We start from the raw sequence: 20,035 nt of genomic DNA on the forward strand, positions 1-20,035 counted from the left end.
ACACTAAATTTTTTTTTTAAACTTTCTGATACTATTAACAGGCTAAGCAGATTAAGACCCACTAGAAGCAGATATACGAACTTAGAATTTCATAAATCCAAGAACACAAACTTCTGGGCCAAAGATTTCTTATTCAACAAGAACTACTACTCAGAAAACTGGGAATATACTTTCACAGGTTGAGAACAACACCTCATACCCTATGCTAAAATAAACTCAAAATTAAAATAAGAATTAGATATATAAAGTCACACCATAAAGAATTAAAAGCTAGACACTCTTAAATTGCCATGGCTAGTGGGAGAATTATTAAATAAGGGACAGTGGTGATCCTTAAAGATAAATAATTGTAATTACAAAAATAAAAAAGATGTTGGAATTAGAGCAGTGGTTCCCAAATTTTTGGCCTATCGCCCCCTTTCCAGAAAAAAATATTACTTAGCTCCCAGGAAATTATTATTTTTTAAAATTTTAATAGCAATTAATAGGAAAGATAAATGCACCTGTGGCCATCACCACTCCCCTGGATTGCTGCAGCACCCATCAGGAGGCGGTAGAGCCCACTTTGGGAATCAATGAATTAGAGAAACAGTAAAATGGAAAATCTTTGTAGTAAATTCCTCTGATAAAGGTCAAACAACAAAAATATATAGGTTATTATCATAAGAAGTCAAGCTCATGAAAAAAAATTAAAAGAATTAGATTGGACAATGAGGTAATAAAATGATTTCTTTGCAGATGTTTTGTAGAAGAGTCTAGAAATTTAAAAATTAGTTTAAACTATCAATAATTTTAATAAGGCAGCATGATATAAATGCATAAATCATCGGCATTTTTATATATTACTAACAAGTCCTGCAAGAAGAGATTGAAAGAAATAGTCCAGGGATGCTCTTCGATTGGGGAATGGCTGAACAAATTGTGGTACTGTCAGTGAAAGAATATTATTGTGCTAAAAGGAATAATGAACTGGAGGAATTCCATGTGAACTGGAAAGACCTCCAAGAATTGATGCAGAGTGAAAGGAGCAGAACCAAGAGAATGTTGTACACAGGGATGGATACACTGTGGTACAATCGAATTTAATGGACTTCTCTACTAGCAGCAATGCAATGACCCAGGGACAATTCTGAGGGACTTATGAGAAAGAGCGCTATCTACATCCAGAGAAAGAAATGGGGGAGTAGAAATACAGAAGGAAAACAACTGCTTGATCACATGGTTCAATGGAGATATGATTGGGGATATAGGCTCTAAACCAGTGATTCCCAAAGTGGGTGCTACAGCGATCCAGGGAAGCGGTGATGGCCACAGGTGCATTTATCTTTCCTATTAATTGCTATTAAAATTTTTTTAAAAATTAACTTCCAGGGGGCCAAGTAATATTTTTTCTGGAAAGGGGGCAGTAGGTCAAAAAAGTTTGAGAACCACTGCTCTAAACGATCACCCTAGTGCAAATATTAATAATATGGAAATTGGTCTTGATCAATGATACACATAAAACCCAGTGGAATTGCTCGTTGGCTACAGAAGGGGGGATGGGAGGAAAGAAGGGAAAGAACATGAATCACGTAACCATGAAAAAATATTCTAAATTAAACAAACTTTTAAGAGAAAAAATAGTCCACTGAAAATAACCAGAGCTAATATGTAAAATGCAAAATAAAATTGAAATTTCATCTCATTCACAGAAAATTGGGAAAGTCAACAAAGGATGAAAATGGCAAATTTTGCCAGGGTTGTGGCTAGACACACATGCTAAAGCACTGTTAGGGGAGATGCAAACTAGTCTAACTATTCTTTAAAGAATTTGAGAATAAATGCAAAAAGTCACTGAACTATGAATATCCTTTGGCTCCACTTCTAAGCATACATACATCAACGAGATCAAAGACAGAGGGAAAGGACCAAATATACACCAAAATGATATATGTAATGGAATATTATTGCACTGTAAAAAATAAATACTTCACAGTGAAGTAAGCAGAATAAGTGAAGAATATTTTATAAAAGCATCTCTATGTTAAGGAAAACAACTCAAAAGATATTAGAACTATCACTGATACCTTTTAATGCCAAATTGTGACTTCAAAGGACTGATGCTAAAAAACACTAATACTTTTTCTCAAAAAGACTGTGGACTATTTATAAGAATAAGAACTTAACTGTTAGTTATGGCTAATATGATTTGTTCAACCTGCTTGTAGTCTGTTACAAGGAAGGATTCTTACCTCAAGATGGTAGAGAAATCAGGAAGTGTCAGAGATGCATAAAGAAAAATTATCTGGGAAGATGCAAACTTCACTCTGATATCTAAGTTGAGTATTTGTTTGCATGGTAATGAGACCATGCTTGTGATTTGCTTTGAAGTTGAATGAGCAGAAATAGTATGGAATCTGTGAGGAAATAGTAATTTAAGGTTCCAAACTAAGAACCATTTATAAAAGCTCATTTAGTACAACTAAATATGACCATTAGTTGGATTGGTGGTTTGTGGTACCATAAAATGGTCAGATTTCCTAACTATAAATTGCAAAAATGCATTTGGTATTAAACCAAAGGGTTTGAGCATCAGAACCCAAGTCACACATTATGCACACCTTTCAATGATATCCTTAGCTTCTGAAATGGAATCCCAGCAAAACTGACAGGGAACATGAGTCATGATAGCTACCTTCCAGCCACAATTCAGCTGTCCCTTGGAGGGGTGCCTGGGCCAGGGAAATCCAATTATATTTCTCATAATCTTTTTGTTGTTGTTACTACTACAATATTCATTGACACTTTTGTCACTGTCACTACTTCAATTTTAAGTGTCAAAGGGAAAAGGGCAGTAACACTAGGTAGGGTCTCTTTAAGGATGTTTTAATGATCATTTTATCTTTCAGAAAAGACCTGTGAATCTAAATCTGATTCTGACCAATCAGGATAAAGTGACTAGGAAAAAAGAAATGATAGAAATTCTTTATAAGAAAGTGACCACATTTCATAATATGCTGAGAGGGAAATACTTAAGCTCAATTTGAGACAAATAATTAATGGACATCAACCTAAAGTGATATCTTGAGTGAAGTGCCCTACTGATCTTATTTTGGTCCTATAAAACTTGTCATTATTTGGCTAAAGACATATGGTGTGCTTATCAATTTGAAGAGGACATGTAGAGAAGAGGAACAGCTATTATGGGGGAGGATCCAAATGATCACAGTCAGAATAAACCAAGTGTTATGAAAAAATTTAATAGATGAAAGGACAAAGTCCTACATTACTCTTGCCTAGATACTATATTTCCAATAATACATCTGAAAGATGGTGTTAGCTCTTTTGGTCATCATATTACTTTATTTTGTTCTTTATCATATCACACCTGGAACAATCACAACCACAAATTTTTCAGTACTAAATCAGGCACTAACTAGATTTTAGGAAAGACAACTGCCAGAGTACATCCAACACAGGGGGCCTAAAATGTTGAAAAGCCTCAAAACAAAGGATTCATTGAAGGAATGAGAAGAGCCAAGACTAGAAAAGATGACACAATAACATCTTCAAATATTTGAAACATTGTTGTCTCAAAGGAGTAGAATTGTTTTGTTTGGTTTAGGTGGGCAAAAGCATACTAAATGGGCTAAAAAACAAAACGAAAGCAAGAGAATCAGATTTGAGCATATTAAAAGGAAAAATGCCTCTAAAAATCAGAAGTATCTTCACTAAGACTCAAAGAGGATCAAGTGATTTGCCCATGGCCAGGCATGCAGCTAGTTTTAGAAGTAGGATGTGAACGCAGGTTGCCTTTCTGACTCTATATGCGCCTCTGGCTTACATGGAGGGGTTATACTACTGGCAAGGGGAAGGATCACATCTTTGTTAGAGGCAAGGAGATGATTATATTGGGGTTTTGAGGCAAAGATTAGAGCAGCAGGGAATTCATATCTAATAGCTTCCTCTCCTCAGTAAGAAAAGCCAGAGGGAGAGAGTAGGAGATTTGAGGAAAGAAGAAGTTGTCTGGAAAGAGCTTTTGTGGGAGAGTGAGATGGGGAACCAATTAGGGAATAAAAGGATTGACAACTTTGTTGGACATTGATAGCCTAGCTGTAACTGGGTAACATGAACTTATTGTGTTCCCAACTTAGCACAGTTGTATGACTTCCTTTACCTTCATTCAGAAGCATATGAATACAGGTAGAAGAGTCAGATAATGGGAGGAATCCAGCACATAAATCTGGCAAGAAGATGAATAGCAATAGGCCAAAAGATTCAAGAATGTAAGAATGAATTGGTGAATGATAGGGTTAAGATTAGAGAGGGAAGAAGGGAGGAAAGTGAATTTAGAGCAGGTCTGATTGACCAAGTCAAGGTGCGAGTGGTGATAGGTGAAAAAGCATTTTTCTCCATCTTCTGCAAAGCTCAGGTCTCCAAAGCTTTATTTTCTCTACGTAGAAGAGAACAAACTTGAGAAGGCTACCAAGAAGAACAAGTGAAGAGAGAGGTTTAAGTACAGAGGAAAGAGACTTTTTGGTTGTTCCTTTTCTAGTAGTACAATTTCAGAAGTTCAAAGTTTTCCCAAAATGATCAGGATGGTTTGATGCAACTCCTCTCATACTTTTGGTGAAATAAGTAATTTATATTGCCTCTAAATTTAAAAATTACATTATTATTTATCATTCTTCTTTGTGCCTTACTATAAAAGAATTTTCATGTTCCCATGGAAATGCTTTAAAAGAACAAACTTTGTACCATCATATTGTATCCTTAAAACTCTACTCTTTTAATTATCATTCTTAGAAACATTGTTAATACTTGCCAATGACACTTTTAAAACTGCCTAATGATTATAGACAAGCAATTAAATACTCCTGAGGGTTGACCATTTTAGTTCTGTAGCTCTTAAAATATAGCCAGTGCTGAAATTGTACAAAGAATTCTTCCAATATTTTTGTCAGGCAGTTCAGGAAGGTGAAAACTGTTTTGCAAGCATTTCCAGAAGAATTAGAGGTAGAGAGCATACAACAAAAGCATTTGAACCAAACCTTCTAATCACCTCTTCTACCCTGCAACTGCTTCCTAAGCTATTGCTTATTTGGTTAATTCATCTTAATAGGGGGACTTGGAAGGAAGTGACTGGCACACACCAGGTGCTTCAGATGCAGCTAAAACCTAAATGACTAGATGCTGGATTTTAGATGTCAGCAGCTATATCATAAACCACCAAATCCTTATTCTAGGGCAAAATATAGTCAAATAGAGAAGCCCAAGAAATGGCAAAACTTACCATACATGCTGTGCTCCAAATGTCAGCAGGAGTATTATAACCAGATCCTATGAGTACTTCCAGGGATCGATACTGCCTTGTCTGAATATCTTCAGTGAAATGTTTATGCTGAAATAAATGAAGCAAACAAGGGAAAATATTAAAATTCATTTATTCTTAGAAAGTGACATATGGGTCACAGAATGACAGTTTAAAAAACTATTCAAATAAAGTTTTACATAAGTAAGGCCTGGGAGAAACTGTAAAATCTATCACATTTAAGCCTAAAGAATAGGAGATCCTAAAATTTTAAGTGACTTTCCTAAAGTCACATAGATAGCGAGCATCAGTGCTGGGATGTGAACCCAGATCCACTGACATAAATTCCAGGGCTTTTTACTGAATCAGGCTACCTACTCTAAATTCTTAAGTTACAAGTTAGTTTTATTAGTTTTAAGCAGAATTTTCCTTTAGGAACACGAATTTAGGTTGGGAATAATGCTACTTTTTAAAGGAAACTAAAAATCATTTCTTAGAATAAAAATGGGTAGATAATTTATATAGATTCCTCAAATACATGGCACATGAAAACCTGAGAACCTTAATGTATTAATGAAATCAATGCTGATAACATGCTAATAGATACATAGGTGTTAAAAGAAATTAGAATAAAGATGGAATCACTGTGATTCCAAAGCAAAAGAAAACACTTATATAGGAAGACAGTACTGAACTGAGCCTCGAAGAGAATGTAGGATTAAGATGTGCTGAAAAAAATTTCAGGAAGCAAAGCAAGTAAAGATCTCGGAACATGATCAAGAAGATTCATGTTGGAGGAGGAGCTAAAGGATAGATAAGACAAGAAAACCGACCGCCAGGCTGAGGACTCTTGATTTGATCTCATAGCCAAGAAAACTCTCTCAATATTCTTGAGCAGGAGATCAGAAAAATGAAGACATTGTTATGGAAAGTTTAATGTGGCAGCTGTGTTGCTAGGAGTGCTAGCCTGTAAAGATTTTGAAGAAATATAGGTCAGAAGTGTGATGGTAAAGAGCTGAATTTAAAGTAGTGTTCATAGAACAAGAATCAAATCCAAGAGATAAAACTGGTTACATTTTGCTGACAATTCGCAGGGTACAACCTGGTAAATTACTGGATCCAGGAACAAGGACAGAAATGAATTTAAAACAACTCTAAGGTAGCAGGGAATCAGAATTTGTGACCCTGGGTGGTCATGAGAATGGTGACCCACTAACGGAAATGCTGGGAGAAGATGTTCTTAGTGAGAAAATGATCATTTCAGTCTCTGACATACTAGGATATGGGTGTTTAGAATTAAGAGCACAGATGAAGTTTTGGGAGTGACTGCCATGAAGATGATTACTGAAGTCATGAGTAATGGATGTATGCTTTAAAATATTTAAGGGCAGAGGGCTAGATTACATGTTACACTGTAATGATTTAAATGATTTAAAAAAAAACAAATTATCAAGATTTCATAAGCTTGTTTCTAAGTTCTTCTCTTAAAGTGCATTGTAATACTGCCTGTGATAGGCATTTAAACCTTCAAATAACTCTCTAGTAAGTTTATGATGTAAAAACTTCTTTTAAAATTAATTATCTTGTGACTGACATTATCAATGGGGGAAGGAAAAAGGCACAAATGACCAATTCTCACACCACTAATTGGGCTCAAAACATACTCGATTCAATATTGCAAGCATTTATTTAAGCACAACCAGTGTTCTAGGACTTATGCTTTGGACTAGAGATAAAAAGACAAAACCCCAATTTCAAGGTGCCTGCATTCTATGGTGGCAGGAAGGATAGCAAAGTGATTGGGGGTGGGGTAGGAGAGAATGACTCACTAAGAAGTAGAGGAATAAAAGCCTCTTGTATGAAGGGGCCAGTACCTAAGCTGAGCTGTGGAGAGGGCTAAGATAATGGGAGCATTGTGGGAGGAGGAAAGCAAAGAAATGCCATATACAAGGAAAAGATGCTCATGTTCATTTGGCTGAAACTTAGATGGCATAAAGGGTAAGTAGTGTTTCTGGAAAAAGGTTCACTTTTTTTAAAATGATGTCTTTACTCTCTCAAAAGCAATCTAATGAATTAATTAAGGATGTTTTCCCATGGTTACATGATTCATGTTCTTTTCTTTCCCTCATCCCTCCCCCCTCCTGGAGCTGATGAGCAATTCTGCTGGGTTTTACATGTAAGATATGATATCTTTAAAACAGAAAGAGGAAGCCACTCAAGATTCAGGATCAGGAAGTTGCTAGAAACTGTGCTTAAGAATCACACTTTGACAGCTGGTATTGACAATGGACTAGAGGAGAGAGGCTGGCTATAAGGAGACTCACTCGTGAAAAGGCTAAAACAAGCAAGGGGTGAGGAGGACTCACAAAGGGTGGCTGTGGTATGATGGAAGAAAGGAGACAGACATGACATGAGTCATCATCTATAGGGCTTAGCAGTAGATTAGATATGGAAGATAAATGAGAGCAGGAGAGTAAAGAATGACTCCAAGTCAATAAATCTAAGTCAACAGAAAAATGGTCAATGGCCCAGCTCCCTGGACAGAAATGAAGGAGTCAAGGAGGAAAGGTGATTTGATAGGGAGAGATTACTGTGTCATAGAAGGGTGTTTTTTGTCTCACAGATGGTTGGAGATAGGAAACCTGAGCTCATGAGAGGAGTCACTTTCTTAGAGGATAAGTGAGCCATCAGGAAGCAGGAACACATTTAACTCACCACCCAGCACGCATTCCCGAGATCAGCAATCTTCACTTTGAGTTTTTCTGCATTTTTGGGTTCAAGGGGATTAAGAAGAAAATTCCCAGCAGAAGATTTTCCTGAAGACAATATGTACAAATTAACAAGAACAATAATCGTCAACCCAGAAACAACACCATCTGCCACAAAATTCTCACAGACAACAAACAGAGCCCCTGATTGATAACTACGATATCTAATATAGGGAGAGCATGAGAACTCCTCCAGAACCTGAACTCAGCAGCTTTACCTTGGAAGCAACTACCATACCCACCAAATATTCAATGGGCTCTATTTTTCCCTGAATGACAGTGACACATTTCATCATCAATGAAAAAACATCCCCTTCTCTTTAGTCCCCTTTAGAGATCATGCTGGTGGAAAGTGAAAACCCCTGAAATTGATAGCTGGCTGCTTACACACTGCAACTGGCTCTGCAACTTCTGTGTTCACCTCTGGGAGACAGCACAGGTGGTTATGCTTCAGCTCCAGCAGGAACAACAAATGTTGTCGTTAAAGGAAAAAAAAGTGTTTTTACACTCTTTGGGCTACCTTGGGTACCTTTGTTATCCAATGGTCCATTATTTTCGTTTTCATCTTCAGAGGGTATCTCTGCCCGGATGCTCTCTTGCAGCTGGCTGATCTCCTGCTCATTGAATGATTGCTCTACTGAGTGTTCACTTGAAGATGGCTGATATAACATAGTGTCTGATACCCCAGAACTTAAAGCTGTACAAGAGTCTGCTATTTCTTGAGATGCACCACTCTCTCCATTTTGGGAGCTTGGGAAGCTAACTTCTTCCTCTTTCAAAGGTTGGGTATCACATTCATTGGCATTATGATGGTCTTCCTTAAGCCTCAATGACTCTTCATTATTGCATTCGACATAATTAGCAATTCCAACCACTCCATTGCAATTGATTTCTGTTGAAACACTCTCAGGATTGCCTTCCATTATAAGGGTCTGCTCATGTTCAATGACATTTTCCTCTTCTGGGATACAAACCAAGAACACACAAAAAAGGCCAAAAAAAAGAAGAAATTATATTAAGAAACAAAAATATTAAAAAAAACTATTATTAAAACCGATAGCTTGTTAAGAAAACGAGTGAACTTTAATATTCCCCTTTATCAAATGACAGGAAGCAGCATTATCTTAATAACTGATACCCTAGACTAACAGTTCTCAAAGTGTGGTCAGGGATTCCCTGACAATTTTTCAGAGGGTCTCTACAAGATCAAAACTATTTTCATACAAAGAATTTAAATTTCAAATATAGTAACTATTGACAGATATAACCCAAATTAACAAAAGCTCTTTGGGGGAGGTCCTCAATTTTTAAGAGCAAAAGGAGATTCTAAGACCCAAAAGCTTGAGAACTACTGGCCTAGATTTACTATAAAAAGGGGAAACAGCTTTGCGTTGCATAATTCTTAGAGGAAATTCAGCATTAAGTTCTGAGGCAATCTGGAAATTCCCAGAAAAACCTAACAATACAGTATGAGAAATTATTTTGGTATTTGTCCTAACATTATTCTTGTAAGAACTGGATCATACCAAGTTTTTCTTGGTTTTCTGTACTTAAAGGGTTCTCTAGCAAGACTCTCTCAATAGGACTCTCAGCTTGTTTCTGTTTTCCTGGCTGTTTCTGTCCAGGGCTTGATTCTTTTTCCATTTCCTCTATTTCTTGCATTCGTTTCTCCAGTAGCTCAGCTTGGCGTTTCTGCTTCTTTTTCAATTTCTTCTTTTTATTCTTGGACATTTTGTCTGCCTGTAGTGAGATTACAGAAAAGAAATGCTCTAATCCATTATCACAGACCCAGTGATATGCTGATTAAATTCTTAATTCTCACTTTCTCCAACAAGTCATTTCTCAGTATAGCCTCATCACATTCATTTTAAAGAATGGTGTCTTGAACATGAATACAAATCTTGGCCTTTGAAATGAACCAAGTCTTTTTTTTTTTGGTCTAAGATTCAGAAAACTGGGCAATAGAAACTGCATATGAGGCAGCAAAAGGGAGTCATGCAAGAGGACATTTAGTAAGGACAAAAAATTTTGAATGGTTAGATATGACCAAATTGTTATCCCAGAGAAAAACTTCCATGACCACAGACTAGAGTTAAATATATAAATGCAGCATACTCACTGGTTTAGGTTGGGGAGCAGTACTGACTGGAAAAAAAACACAAACAAAAATAAAATCTAAGTACATACATTAATACCATGAACCAGAAAAACCCTATGCACCAGAAATCTCTATTACGTATCTGTGAAGAACATGTTTGAAAAATGTGTAACACAAATAAAATGAAAAGAAACTGTCTATGTATATACTGTATTTTACTACTGTTTTTCTTGACTTTTTAAAGGATGAAAAATTTTCCTAAACTGTAGTAAAGGAAAAGAAAAGAAGGAAAAAAAGAGAAACAAAGGAAGGAAGGAAAATAACAATCAAGGGACATGAGGGTTAGGAAGTGGTCTGATACCATTTAGCTGCTAACATAAATGAGGGTAGTAAATATAAGTAAATATAAGATAAATATAAGGTAAAACCTATACTTGAAATGTACAAAAATTCAGGTAATTCCTCCATTGGGTATATTTATGACTCATCAGAGTCTCTGATAAAATAATTCTAATGATTATTGATAACAAACTATTAGAAAACTCATCTGACGGCAAATGGTCCCAAAAGAGTATATATTATCTGACAGGACTGTATGTGTTGGACACAGTTGTCAGGAATTATTATTCTCAATATAAGTAAGATTTGCCAAATTGTCTCAATTCAACCTAAGGCTAAGAAGCCTTCAACTTCAGTATGAAGTTTCTCAAATTGTTTATAATTTCTATGTGTTTATAATTTTAAGTGATCAGTAACTGTAAACTCTTCAGTGTCACAGATAACTCCCAATTATTCCTTAAGAATGTAAATCATTATAATAAGATAAGACACAAACAAAACAAGACTTAACAAAACATCAGACCATAAAGGAAAGTTAGTGTCCTGTAAGGAAGAGTATTTTGTTGTAATTTAAATCATTTTTAGAATGTTCTATATTGTAAAAGGATGGGAATAAAAACATTTTTATATGTTATAAACTCTTAAGGGCAGATTCCAAAAAGAAAAACAACCTGCAGAGCCAGAAGGTGGGGGAGCCCCAGATCTCTGCCATTCTGTTGCTTCTGCAGCCAGCCTTCGGATATATTGCTCATTTACAGAAAGAAGAATGTTTTCTGGTTTGATGTCAGTGTGTATAATACGGCACTTGGTATGTAGATAATCCAGTCCCTGCAGAACCTAAGATAAAAGAGGAATAGATGCATTGTAAATAGACAGTTCGGTTAGAATGTGGCACAAATAATGATTTCCAAGAACACTTATAGCGGATAACTTTCCAACCATGAAGAATAAAATTAATGATTTTAAATAGTCAAAAGTCAAATGGATATTATTGCAATAATAATGATAAGAATTTGGGGGCAAAGAACTCTCATCAAGTTTTTCAAATTCATTCTGTTTGGCAATGTATTTCAGGTGTGACTGGGGATGTAAGCCAATGTGTGATAGTTCAAGTTCAAAATCCCACATGTGCCATTGTCCTTCATTGTAGGTGTAAAAATCAGAAAGGACAACAGAATATAAAAATTTAATTCCTAGTCTGGCCACTGGTTTAAATCACAGAATTTTAGACCTGACCTAATCCAAACCTTTCATTTTACAGAGGAAGATGAAGTTTGGAGGAATGAAGCAATTTATTCAAGGTAGCAGAACTAACCAACCAGTAGTACCATAGTCTCTTTCTGCAATTCATTCTGATCTCAATCTTAACTTGGTTTCCCAACTGTAAAATTCTCTAACTAAAATTTTTAAATAGCCGAAATACTAAAAATGTCTGTGAATACCTATAAATTTTTTTGATCTTCTTAAAGAATGATACTGTACACTGAGAAACAACGATACTCAAACAACATCCACAGAATGGAAGCACCACTGACTGGTTCATCATTAAAGTATATAACTTTCCTATTAACATCTGACATACTGTTTTGGGAGGAATGTACTTTGTAAGAAAAATGCCTAAACTGGTGTAGGTGACATATTGCCAAGCCAGCACTCAGGAAAACTGCTCTGTTTCCCCCTCTTCCCAGTGCCCAAGGACATTTTTACATGCCCTGTTCCTTAGTCCAGAAGCCCAAAGCAAGCACTTCCTCCTTCAGCTCAGCTCTCTTAGGTAATTGGGGAGGGGGGGGAGGGAGGGAGAGGAGAGGGAGGGGCACAGAGAGTTTGAATTTGCCCTCTGGGCACTTGAACTAGAAAACTTTCCCCTACAATTCTGGATGAAACAAAATGCATCACTAAACTTTTTAAAATGTAAGGATACTTTATGAATTAGTAGTTACAATTATTTAATATACCAACACATCAGGAAAGCATAATGAATGTAGTAATTTTTCTATAAAAGAACATCATCTAATTTTTAAAAGCAAAAGGCCCTACTTTTTCTCTCACTATTCAAAAACCTTTACACAGAAAATAAATTTGTGAGGCAACTATAAAGTTCTATTTTAAAGCAAACAAATTAGAAAGCTGACTCAGTAACATAAAAAAAAAAATCAATTTTTTTAAAAGCATTGGCTTTGCATGTATAGAATAAAGAATGCTTGTTTTGGAATTAAGAGGAGAGGTTCTTCCTTATCTGTACACTCCAGGTAAGTAATCTCCCATATGAAGATCACAACTTCTTAATTTATAAAAATGTATGTAATAACAAGAGTTCTTAGCCTTTTTTTGTATCATAGACCCCCTTTCTAAGAGTGCTTGTTGCCTGCTTTCACAGGAATCCATAGGAAATGCTAAATTCCATTAGAAGTTAGTGAAAATAAGATATAAATTTTTTTCCTATCCAAATTCAGAAACTAAAATCTGCCCTTATGATATCCATAAGACCTCTGTGGTGTTAGGAAGGGAATTAATAGAAAGGAGGAGGATTGAGGGTAGTGATTAAAAGCAAAACACTGGTGTGGAGTTAAAGAATGAAAGGAGAAAGGGCAGGATCAAAAGATATCCATAGACTTCAGATTAAGAATCCTTGGATGTTATTATCCTAGAATGTTATACTTTTAAAATTTGACAGATATCTTTGGTTTTTCTAATCAACCTTCCTTCTATCTAGCCTCCTTCAAAGGACCATCCCTTATAATAAAGAGGAAGGGGGAAAAAAGTCCAAAACTTAAAAAAATTTTTTTTTAATTTTACATTACATATTGTGTTCCACACATCTGTATTCTCTTACCTTTGCAAGGAGGTGTGTGTGTGTGTGTGTGTGTGTGTGTGTGTGTGTGTGTGTGTGTGTGTGTGTGTGTAGGTCTCCACTGCAATGACCAACTTTGTAGACAAAATGCAAAGTCAATACAATTTTCATTAAAATATATAAACTAATCTTGGAAATTGACATATTCCCTATACCAGAGAAAATGACCTCAGCACAGAATAACTAAGACTAGAATACATACTTGTTGGATGATTTTTTTGACACATGGAAGTGGAAGTCCTTGATAATTTGACTTGATAATCCACTTGAGTAGGTGATGGCCCAAAACTTCAAATACCATACAGATATCTTATGAGTTGATTAAGGAAATAAAAGAGGAGGAATACTGGCATACCAAAAAACAGAAAGCACAATCACAGAAATATGAAGGAAAAATAAAATATATTCTCTATCTTGGAACATAAATGGAATTTAGTGACTTCAGTAAATGCTTGTTGCTTGATCTATAAAGACTAGAGTAGTAATGAAATTAGTTTGCTAATACTGACATCATCCAGGCCTTCAATAAAAATACAATGATCACATGATTAGGCTATCATAACATGCTGTTGCCACCTTTACCTTTCATGGGGAGAAACAAAGTCCAAAAACACAAAATAGTTAAGGAAAAGTGCTGATAAGAAACATAACCTTACAGTAAAGATGGCTAAAATTCAAGCAGAGATGGGTACAGAAGGGAGAGTTGGACCTTTGAGGAGTAACAAAATGAGGCAGACAGGAAAAAGAGAAAGGGGATGAATAACAACTGCAGAAATGTGGGTATGATCATTGCTAAGAAATATAATCGAAGGATTCAATCCCCTCCTTGAAATGGAACTAAAAATCCAATGGGCTTATGTCTGTCTGTGAGCAAACTTCCAAACAAGGTTATGTGATATATTTATTTTAGTGCTTATAAAAGAACTTTTATATGCTTAATTTAAATTGGAACAACAGATACAGTTATTTGGAATTATAAGTCTGAATATTTCTACCATTTTATTTATATCTTCCCTAATTTGCCAAGGAATTTTAACATAAATTGAACACCAGAGAAACTCAAGAAGACCCAAGTTCAAATCCTATCTCAGATACATACTAGCTGTGAGGCTCTCAACAAGTCACTTAACCTGGTTGCCTCAATTTCCTCATCTGTAAAAATGAGTAATAATAGCAGCACCTACCTCTCTGAAAGTGGTTTGAGGATCAAATGAGACAATATTTATAAAGTGCTTCACAAACTTTAAAGTACTATACAAAAGTTATATATGACCTTGATATTTTATTGGTGCTTTCATGATCTTCTATATAATGAACAAGTACTATTTTATACCTTGGATCCTTAGCTTACTCCAAACAATTTCAGTTTTTCACAAATATAACTGCTGTAATAACCTTACAATTAGGTTTTTAGTTTTTTTCTGCTCTTTTGCTTAGATACAAACTTTAGTCAGAAAGGGTGTCCATATTAACTTATCAAGACCAATCCTAAGAACCTTTCTAGTCCTAAAATGGTATGTTTCTCTAAGCTACAAAATCTAAAACAATTCAGTTTCTTTCTTTCACCTTTACCATCTGTCAAAATCAGTACTATATATCAGTTCCAAGACAGAAGAGCAATAGAGGTTAGGAAATGGCAGTTAATAAGTGACTTGCCCAGGGTCATATGAGTTAAGATGTGACTAAGGCCAAATTTAAATCCAAGATCTCCTGTCTCTAGGCCTGGCTCTCAATTTACTGAGCCACTTAGCTAGCCCAACAATTCCGTTTGTGTGTGTTTGTTTTTTAGCATAAAATAGATGCAAAACTTTTTTTTTTAAATGTTTTGGATGCAAATAACGAAGTTGCTTTCTTTAGCCAAAATGAAGACATAGGATATAGAATAGAAGTGTTCGAAGGTAGATGATTGTTTTAACCAAAACAAATCTGGATTTATATTCAGAAATTATTTGCCATCTAGATTCTTTGGAGAAAAGTTTTACAATAGGGTATTTGTGCTATATTTTGTAGGTAACAATTGCCTAATTTCCTAAAAAAATTTCCCCTCCTGTGTAAATCCTTTTGCCTATTTAGTTGAAAGTTTTAACTAAATAATGCAGTTATCATGACATGGAAAGATAATGGAACAAAAATCCCAAAAATGACTACTTGAAATCCACACGCCTTTCATATGCTCCAAAGTCAAAAAAGAACAGCTTCATTGAGGCTTAGTATGACAGTAATTATGTTTTACCAATGCCATTCCTTTCTCTAAGCTGAAAAGTCAACCATACAGCAATTTCATTCCCACGATAATTTTCTAAAAGGATACGGGTTCCATTCACTCCTGAGATTTTGAAGTCATCCAAAAGTTGAACGACCATCTCTCTATTTGGATCAGTGGGATCTGTATTACGAACCTATATGTATATGGAGGAAAAAGTATTTAGGTCAAAAAAAAAAGGTACACAAGCAACAAATCTCAATAGATCCATATTTATTTGGCTCCTTTACACCATTTAATAAATAATGACAGATTATGTAGAAGTCAGACTAAGCTCTGATATCGGTAAAGTTCTGAGCAAGCAAATTTGAGTCCTCAAAGGAGTAGAACAAAAACCAATTTCAAGAACTCTTCATACTTAGCATCCATACCAGAAAGTATTTCAAGTTCACATATCAAACTAATTCAGTCCATGGGCCATATTAGGACTTCTCCAGTCTTTTAAAATAAGGAAGAAACTTTGCACTCCATAGTTAGCATGGAATAGAATATGTGATATATACAAGTTTTTCATTCAGACTCATTTCCTTAGGACATTAGGTTTCTCTTGTTCTAGCCAGGAACAGTGAGAAAACAAGATGAGTAAGTATATTTAGCTCTAAGGATATTTAGAAAGAAAATCTCTACTTTCCTCTTTCCCAAGGGCAAGAATGTACTTAGTGTATACACACACACACACACACACACACACACACACACACACACACACACATATCTCCTAAGCATTCTTCATTTTCTTTTTATATAAATTAAGTCACCAAGGCCAAACATCTATTTATTTTAGTGCTTATAAAAGAACTTTTATATGCTTAATTTAAATTGGAACAACAGATACAGTTATTTGGAATTATAAGTCTGAATATTTCTACCATTTTATTTATATCTTCCCTAATTTGCCAAGGAATTTTTTTTTTTTAAATTTTAAACCCTTAACTTCTGTGTATTGACTTATAGGTGGAAGAGTGGTAAGGGTAGGCAATGGAGGTCAAGTGACTTGCCCAGGGTCACACAGCTGGTAAGTGTCTGAGGCCGGATTTGAACCTAGGACCTCCTGTCTCTAGGGCCTGGCTCTCAATCCACTGAGCTACCCAGCTGCCCCGTTTGCCAAGGAATTTTAACATAAATTGAACACCAGAGAAACTCAAGAAGACCCAAGTTCAAATCCTATCTCAGATACATACTAGCTGTGAGGCCCTCAACAAGTCACTTAACCTGGTTGCCTCAATTTCCTCATCTGTAAAAATGAGTAATAATAGCAGCACCTACCTCTCTGAAAGTGGTTTGAGGATCAAATGAGACAATATTTATAAAGTGCTTCACAAACTTTAAAGTACTATACAAAAGTTATATATGACCTTGATATTTTATTGGTGCTTTCATGATCTTCTATATAATGAACAAGTACTATTTTATACCTTGGATCCTTAGCTTACTCCAAACAATTTCAGTTTTTCACAAATATAACTGCTGTAATAACCATCCATAAGAAAGTTTAAAGAAGGGATTCTAGATATTGTACACTTTGGACTACTAATAACTCTTTCATAACCAGAAAACTAGTGGAATACATAACCAAGGAGAGGATCATTAAACATAGTAAGACAGCAGAAAGGACAACATGATAGAGGTAAAGAAAAAGTTTATTTGACTAATCTAGTAGTTTGAGGGAAGAAATTAGTACCTGGATAAAGAACAATGTATAGAAATCAAATTTATTTAGAACTTCAGAAAGCCTGAATTCCCATCAATTGGGAAACGGCTAATAAATGACAGTACAAAGTGTTATGTGAGTTTGAAGGGGGTAATGGTCATTATTGATTGGGAAAGCAGGGAGGGAAGAAGGATAAGGTTTAGAGAAGGCTTCATATTTGAGTTCAACTTCAAAAGATGAATAGGATTTCTATAGGTGAGAAGGGAAAGGAAGGACTTATCAGATATAAATTACAATGTAAGCTAAAATAGAGATGTTTTGAGCAAGGCATATTTATGAGATAGCAATCACTGAAATTTGGATAAAACATACAACAGGTGGTAGGAAACAATATTGGTATGGCGTAAGGCTGAAGAATTTGAAACAGGAGGGAAGCTTCAGATTTTAGACCCCTGAATGAAAAGCCAAACTAAATTTAATGGGTACTACATGAAGACACTAAGGATTTTTGAATGGAGTAAAATGGGCAGATCAATTATTCTGGCAGGAGTTAAGAGGAATGGATTGGAGTAGAAGAACTTAAAAATTTAAGTGGGTACTAAATATCCTAGACTAGGACAATAATAGTGATCAGAGCAAGATGAAAGGCCTCCAAAGGCAGTATCAATAAAACCTAGTAACAAACAAGATAAAAGGTAAAGGAGAATAAAGAGGCAAAGGTAACAAAAGGCTTTGAAAATGGAAGACTGGTTGAATGGTGGAACCAGATCAAAAAAAAAACAAACTAAAAAAGTAGATCTAGGGGTATAGATAGTGAGATCGTTTTGGTTTTGTTGGGACATTTAGGTAGAGATGTCCTATAAACAGTCAAAGTTGTGTCTAGAGTTTGAGAAAGGTATCAAAAACAAAGCTATATGAAAAATTGGAAATAAAGTTCCCTATCAATGGAGGAATGAACAAAATGTAATGGAACAGGGGCAGCTGGGTAGCTCAGTGGATTGAGAGCCAGGCCTAGAGATGGGAGGTCCTAGGTTCAAATCCAGCCTCAGACACTTCACAGCTGCGTGACCCTGGGCAAGTCACTTGACCCTCATTGCCTACCCTTACCACTCTTCCACCTATGAGTCAATACACAGAAGTTAAGGGTTTAAAAAAAAAATTAAAAAAAAAATGTAATGGAACATTATTGTACCATGAGAAATTATAAATATAAGGAATTCACAGAAACACAGAAGAACTGGTAAAAGTGAAAAGCAGAAGCAAGAAAACAACACTCACAATGACCACAGTAAACTAAGAAGAAAATTAAGAATGTGCTTTGCAATTTTAATGACCAATTTTGATGCTAAAGAAATGGTGAGGAAACATTTGTACTACCTACTTTTCATTGGAAAAATAGGAGACAATAGGCAGGAATTGTTGCGTACTGTTATATTTCATGTCATGTTGGTATGTTTTACCTATCTTTCTCTGTTAAAAAGAAAGACTATCTGGAGTTGGGGACATTTTCTCTAGAAGCAACTATCGTAACATATATAAACAAAAGAAGTCAATAAAATATAACTTGGAAAATAAGTAATCAGCAGAAAAAGTGAACTTGTTTCAAAGGAAGATTTACCAAGGAAATAAAAGTGTTATAAAAACCTAGGGGAAAGGTTGGGGTGGGAGAAGAAAACAACAGTGGAAAAGAGGAAGGGATAAGAGAAGGAAAGGAGAAGGGAGAAGAGGAAGGAGGGAAGAAGGAAAGAAGAAAAAGAGAAGGGAAGGAAAAGGAGTAGCAAGAGAGCTTTGGATTCAAGAATCATCTATGTAGGGGTGATAGCTGAAGCTATGAAAATGAACGAGACTGTCAATTGCCAAAGATAAACCCCATGAAGGGATTCAGAAAAAGATGAGGAATGGAGACAGGTAGGTGGCTCAATGGATAGAAAGTCAAGCTTGGATAACAGAAATCCTGTGTTCAAATTTGATCTCAAGATACTTCCTAACTGTGTAACCCCTGGATAAGTCCCTTAATCCCAATCACCTAGCCTTTACTGCTCTCTTCTGTTGTGGGACCGATACCTAGTATCAATTCTAAGAAGGCAGGGTTAAAAAAAAAAAAACAAAAAAAAAACAAGGAGAAGAGATAGAGTAAGAATACTTAAATTAGAGAACCAGGAGAGTGGTATGTCTGAAGAGAGGGAGCCAAAGGAGAAAAGACTATACTCTCATAGTATCTTCTCCATCATTTCTTTTTTTTCCAGTCTGGTGGAAGGGTGGGCCTACTTAATTACTGGCTGTATGTTTTAGAGAAAGGAGATGTTATAGGTTAGACTCTAGCCGCTAGAGTAACTGGGGATTGTTTTATGGATGAGGTATGATTTGATTGGAGCTGAAAGGATGAATTGAATTGGATAAGCCAAAGGGAAAGAAGTATATCTAAATAAGAATGAGTGAGGAATGTATGAGTGTATGATAAACCCAAAAAGCCCAACTTTTGGGACAAAAATCCACTATTTGACAAAAACTGCTGGGAAAATTGGAAAACAATATGGGAGAGATTAGATTTAGATCAACATCTCACACCCTACACCAAGATAAATTCAGAATGGGTGAACGACTTGAATATAAAGAGGGAAACTATTAGTAAATTAAGTGAACACAGAATAGTATACTTGTCAGATCTCTGGGAAAGATTCTAAAACCAAACAAGAGTTAGAAAAAATTACAAAATGTAAAATAAATAATTTTGATCATATTAAACTTAAAAGGTTTTGTACAAACAAAAACAAT

At 35.5% G+C, this 20,035-nt stretch overlaps 1 protein-coding gene across 2 annotated transcripts in view; it reads right to left on the bottom strand.

Moving 5' to 3' along the window:
• Positions 1–20,035, bottom strand: part of SRPK1 (SRSF protein kinase 1) — an 87,593-nt gene that overhangs the window by 13,061 nt on the left and 54,497 nt on the right. The window contains exons 6-13 of one of the 2 annotated variants that reach the window (XM_044674284.1): positions 15,658–15,745; positions 13,549–13,655; positions 11,167–11,332; positions 10,178–10,203; positions 9,585–9,798; positions 8,588–9,019; positions 8,006–8,106; positions 5,273–5,380 (exon numbers count right to left, since the gene is read on the bottom strand). In XM_044674284.1, the coding sequence (XP_044530219.1) occupies positions 5,273–5,380; positions 8,006–8,106; positions 8,588–9,019; positions 9,585–9,798; positions 10,178–10,203; positions 11,167–11,332; positions 13,549–13,655; positions 15,658–15,745 (1,242 nt within the window). Of the gene's footprint in view, positions 1–5,272; positions 5,381–8,005; positions 8,107–8,578; positions 9,020–9,584; positions 9,799–10,177; positions 10,204–11,166; positions 11,333–13,548; positions 13,656–15,657; positions 15,746–20,035 lie in introns of both variants that reach the window. The other variant, XM_044674285.1, reaches the window with a different exon arrangement.

The sequence above is a fragment of the Gracilinanus agilis genome, chromosome 4 (genome assembly GCF_016433145.1).
Source record: "Gracilinanus agilis isolate LMUSP501 chromosome 4, AgileGrace, whole genome shotgun sequence".
Taxonomy (NCBI): Eukaryota; Metazoa; Chordata; class Mammalia; order Didelphimorphia; family Didelphidae; genus Gracilinanus; species Gracilinanus agilis.